General features: G+C 35.7%; 1 protein-coding gene across 2 annotated transcripts; it reads right to left on the bottom strand.

Moving 5' to 3' along the window:
- Positions 1-1,736: 1,736 nt before the first annotated feature.
- On the bottom strand, positions 1,737-4,922 carry LOC125821493 (uncharacterized). Of its 2 annotated transcripts, XM_049500912.1 has the most exons (7): positions 4,804-4,922; positions 3,335-3,484; positions 2,733-2,801; positions 2,560-2,607; positions 2,402-2,455; positions 2,134-2,197; positions 1,764-2,037 (listed from the first exon to the last, which is right to left on the bottom strand). In XM_049500912.1, the coding sequence occupies exons 2-7, from the start codon at positions 3,467-3,469 to the stop codon at positions 1,961-1,963; spliced, it is 447 nt and encodes a 148-aa protein (XP_049356869.1). In that variant the 5' UTR covers positions 3,470-3,484; positions 4,804-4,922; the 3' UTR covers positions 1,764-1,960. The 2 variants fall into 2 exon arrangements, with proteins under 2 accessions (XP_049356868.1, XP_049356869.1); XM_049500911.1 differs by lacking the exon at positions 4,804-4,922 and having other exon boundaries at positions 1,737-2,037; positions 3,335-3,517.

Genomic DNA, 4,922 nt, shown 5'->3' with positions numbered 1-4,922 from the left:
CTGCTTGATGTGTGATCATTTTATGTGATCGATTCTGCAGAGGATTGATAGAAAATTTAGTTCTTATGATAAATTCCTACTAAGGTAAGTACTTTTCTTTCTTGCAAATGTTATTTCTTACACCGTGAGACAGATATATTATTTTGGTAGGAACATACACATCCTACAGTGAAAACATTTCAGGAGGAAAGAAAGCTCTATCACGTGTATTGCCAACTGCTTTTTGCCCTTTGGAGGGCTTCATGAAGCTTACAGTAATGAATTACTGGGGTTCCATGTCTACGTGTGTCATTCCATCAGCTTTATTTCATTATTTGAGCATGGAGTTCTCTTTGCTCTGTGCTGTTTAATAAGAGTTCTGCACTGTACTTTCAAAGCCGGTCCAGTTTGTTATGTTGTTTGTTGGACGGCTGAGTGTAATTACCCTTTAGTGTGGCCTTTGAATGGTCCATTTAAAGCATTCTTCTAAGTAATTGATTCGATGTAATCGAGTAAACGCTCACACCTCCCTAGTTATAAGGTACTAAATCATTACCACCACCAGGAGGTGGTTGGGAATTTGGGATCCCTCCATGTTCAACCGGAGATCGCATTCGAGCCCTGAAAATGGTGGCATGAAGTTGAATTAGTTGGGTCAGTGAGCTTCACAAGCCATACTTATTCCTGGAAATGTTAAAAATAAAGAAATTGTTAAGAGTTGTATTGTCATTTCTATTTAGTCCCAACAGGATTCATATGTAAAGATACTGGTCTTGTTGAGTTGATAATGAGAATATTTTCATTGTTGATAAATAATTTTTTGATTGCACGTTTGTGTATGTAAGGTAGCAATATAGGTGACAATCTCATGTCGCCTCCTTTCAATTGATGGTTAACAAGCATAATGTTTGATGGTTAACACAAAAATGTACATTAAACAATGGTAAAGTCTCAGTTGTATGTAAAGCTCAAAACTACCATCACTCACGAGAAGGAAAAAAAGAAGAAAAATGTTGCTAGTTTTCAACGAATGTGAATCTTTTTCTTTTCATCCATGAATGTGGAACTTCTTTGATGCATAAGTGTCATAAGGCATCTAGAAAGTAATAATCGTTTGCATTATTTTCAATTAGACTAATACGTCTCTAGTTGGATACATAATAAATACTTTAACTTGATGCACATTTAGACATCTTAACTTGATTTAAGTTAGCCTTGTAAGTATCCTCAACTTTGAAAATTCACATCTGGAATGCACCCCTTTAAAGTTAAGGTATTTAGATGTACATTTTCACAGTTAAAGATGCACGCGAAACACACCTATTACGTCAAGTTGAAGCGTCTAGATGGTCACAATCGAACTCCTTTTGTAGCTCTGAAAGTCAATAGCGTTTGCTAAAGTGGTGATTAACTGAATTTTTTGTTTTCTGGGGACTTCCAACCTCAGTTAGTGACCTCCATTTGTTTGAACCAAGCAAATCGAATATGACCTTTTCCAACTACTAGTAACAAGGTTTTAGGAACATAAATTCTTGTGTGTTCAAAACCAACTTTGTATGAGATCATAAAAATGAAGTCAAGAAATCTAGTTTGTATGAAATCACAAATATGAAGTACAGTACAATGTACCAAAAAGGAAAGACATTAATATTGCATAAACTGTATGTCTTTAACATTTCATTATAACATGGATCAATCTAGAACTTCTACCACCAAAAAAGTACAATATATCATATGATGGCATTATAGCACAGCCAGATAGGGCAGTTTTCTGAATTTTATGCAAGGAAATCAGCTCAGTATAGGACAACAAATCTAATCTCAGTACAAAAATTCGCCACACGAGCAATTATTCTCTTTCTTTCCTTCTTTTTTACCTCTATATAAGTAGCTAGCCTGATTTACAACACCACTTTCAGTTAATTCAGCAGGAAACTTTGATGAGGCTGCTCAAGAATGTTTTGGTCCTGGTGCCTCTGATCTAAGACTTATTCTCACCATCCGCTGCTGGTGTTCCGCTCTGCTCATCTAGCTGGTCAAGATCATTGTTGCTACCATCTGCTTGCCAGATTTTAAACGGAGAAGAAAGAGGCAAAGGGGTTGAGATTTGCTTCCAGTATGATCACACTACAAGAATAGCTTTTAGGTACATACCTTCACCGGCATCTGTCAGTTTAGCTTCTGAGAGACGAGTACGAAGTTGCTGGTGTGGTGTCGGCTGTTATCAAAGAATACATAAGCAATGCAATCTTGTTGTGATAATTGAATACAAATTGAACATGTGGCAACTTGATAGTTAACTTCCTTATGTATGTATGCTTCAGTATTTAGTTTGAATAAATAAAGGAAGATACAACTTCTAGCCATTACGAGCAACAATATAAATTGGAAATGAGTTTCTCAGAGTAACAGGGTAATGCACCTCCAATTTCGGGCGAAGTGCCTCAGCAGGTGTTTTGGCCTTATGTCCCCCTTGCTGCAATATAATAGAAAATGAAAACATGGTAAAAGATGCTCAAACTTCAACATCAAACTTTAGCTAAAGACTGAAACAGCCAAAGTTACACTAAAGCTGAGTACCTTCCCTAGTGCCCAGTCCGCAGAATCGAAAAAAGCACGTTCATGGTCCTGGCAAATGTTAAAGGGGTTAATTGAAAATTCAATGAGGACAAGAGTCGAAGTAAAACACAAAACACACCGAGGAAAATAATTTGAGATACCAAAGAGTTTAAGTAAAAACCGAAAATAATCACCTTAGTTATCAATGGAGGTTTCTTTTTCACTAATCCACCATATTTTTTCTTCATTAGTTCCTCCTGCTCCTGGATATATGTAACGAGGAAAAGAATTATGCCCCAAATCTCAAGAAAAATTGGCAGAAGTACAGTAAATGTTTCGTGTAGTTGCAGTAAATTTAGGTCATTTTCCTTTACACTTTCATCAACTTACCGTCTCTACCTCAAATACCCTTATACACTTATAGATGGATACCAGTCCTATGAATGAAATCTCATTCACATGGTTATATGCCACAGAAAAAGATACTAAGTACATGGTGACTGGCATTTTAAAGATTTGAGTTGCAAATGGAAGTACATAGGGACTATTTTTAGAAAATCTTTTGGTGCAAAAATGTATTTGCTTATCATTTTAATGTATGCTCCATCATTGATTATTATTCTAGAGTTTTGAGCTGCAAACAAAAGAACTAAGTACATAGGAATTTTTTACGAAAACATTCGGTATAAAAATGTATTCCCTAATCTGTATCACTTTAACATATGCTTCATCATTCACTAGCATTGCAAAAGCTTTGAGCAAATGGAATCAATTAGTTGCATATGAAAATATGTACCGCTAGAGATGGATCTTGGCTTTCTTCTTCTGCACCCTTTGGATCTTCTGCAGGAAGGTCATCATTTACTTCAGCTTTAGGAGGATCATTACCAAGGTTTGGTTCCTTGCCACTTTCATCTGAGGGGTTCGACATTTTGTGTGCTTTTTTCTGCAAAAATATATCTGGTTTGGTATCACTCATAGCTAAGTTAAGCATACACAGCTGATTTTCCTGACCAAGAACTCTTCGCTTGAAAACATTTTAATGGATACCATTACAAGAAAATCCAAATATAGGGCATCTTCCAGTTAGATTTTGAATTTAAGGTAATCTTAAATTTAAACTGAACGCAAAGAGTTCCAATTGATCTACATATCAGAAAACAACCGTAAACAGACTAGGGGTACAAGTAAATGAAACAATCAACTAATCATGAATCATGGCATATGTAATCTTAGAAAACGAATGAAAATCCAACAGTTAAACATGACAATCGACTGCCCTGGATAACATAAAGCATCATATAACATCAAGGATCTCGAACTCAGAATTCTAAAAATCACAGATCAGAGAAACAGATTGCAGTCCACATACACTTAATCACAGTATTGACGGACATTCACTCCACTTAGTCCACACACACAATAAACTATATCCTCAAAGAATCCTAAAATTGAAGAATAACACATCTAAAGATGAAAAAACTATAGGTACTCCTATTACTCTATAATGTACATCTTCTAGTTTGATACATAAGCCATATCATACAAAAACAACAAACTTCCCGCAGTTGATTGAAACACTGAATTTCCACCAAATCTTACAGTAATACCCCTGAGAATCAATCACCCACACCAAATGTGTACTGGTTCAATTTTTACCATCCCCTTCCCCAACAACAACAACAACAAGATAGTGTAATATCACAAGTGGGGTCTAAAGAAGGTAGAGTGTACGCACACCTTACCCCTACCCCTACCTCATAGCGATAGCAAGATACTGTTTCCGATAGACCCTCAGCTCACTATCTCCATCCCCATCCCCGATCCCCGAAATTCAACCGGAAATGACAACTTGTCAATCAATTTCTTTTCAAGATATCAATTCTAGCTCAGCTTAAACATGCAAAAGAACAAAAAGAAGGTAAAATACAGAACTATAAATACCCAGTTCACGAAATATGAAATAAACGCACAGATTCAGTAATTCAAATCAATTTAAACACCAAATCAATCATCACAACAGTGCCGAATTTGGATCAAAACTAAAATCCCATTAATACCCAGAACGCAAATAGTAGATTCACATATGATAAACCTAGTAATGAGGAAAAAATAACAAAAAAGAATCGAACTTGATAGCACAAGAACAGGAAATAACTATTGAAAATCGCCACCTTTTTAAAAAATACAACAAAAATAGAACCCAAAAAGGCAAGAAAATCAGTTTTCAGATATGGGAAAATGATGAAGAAGAAGAAGGGTTACCTGGAATCTGAAGTGAAGGTGGATGAAACCGATGAGTTACCAGAAATATGGAACAGAAAGAAAGACGAAGCAAAATAAACTGTAAAATGAAAGAAGAAAAATAAAAAGAAAACAAAAGG

Source organism: Solanum verrucosum, unplaced genomic scaffold (assembly GCF_900185275.1).
Source record: "Solanum verrucosum unplaced genomic scaffold, falcon-dt-bn FXZP01000217.1, whole genome shotgun sequence".
NCBI lineage: Eukaryota > Viridiplantae > Streptophyta > Magnoliopsida > Solanales > Solanaceae > Solanum > Solanum verrucosum.
Note: the sequence above shows the minus strand (reverse complement) of the source record. Positions and strands in the feature narration are given on the sequence as shown.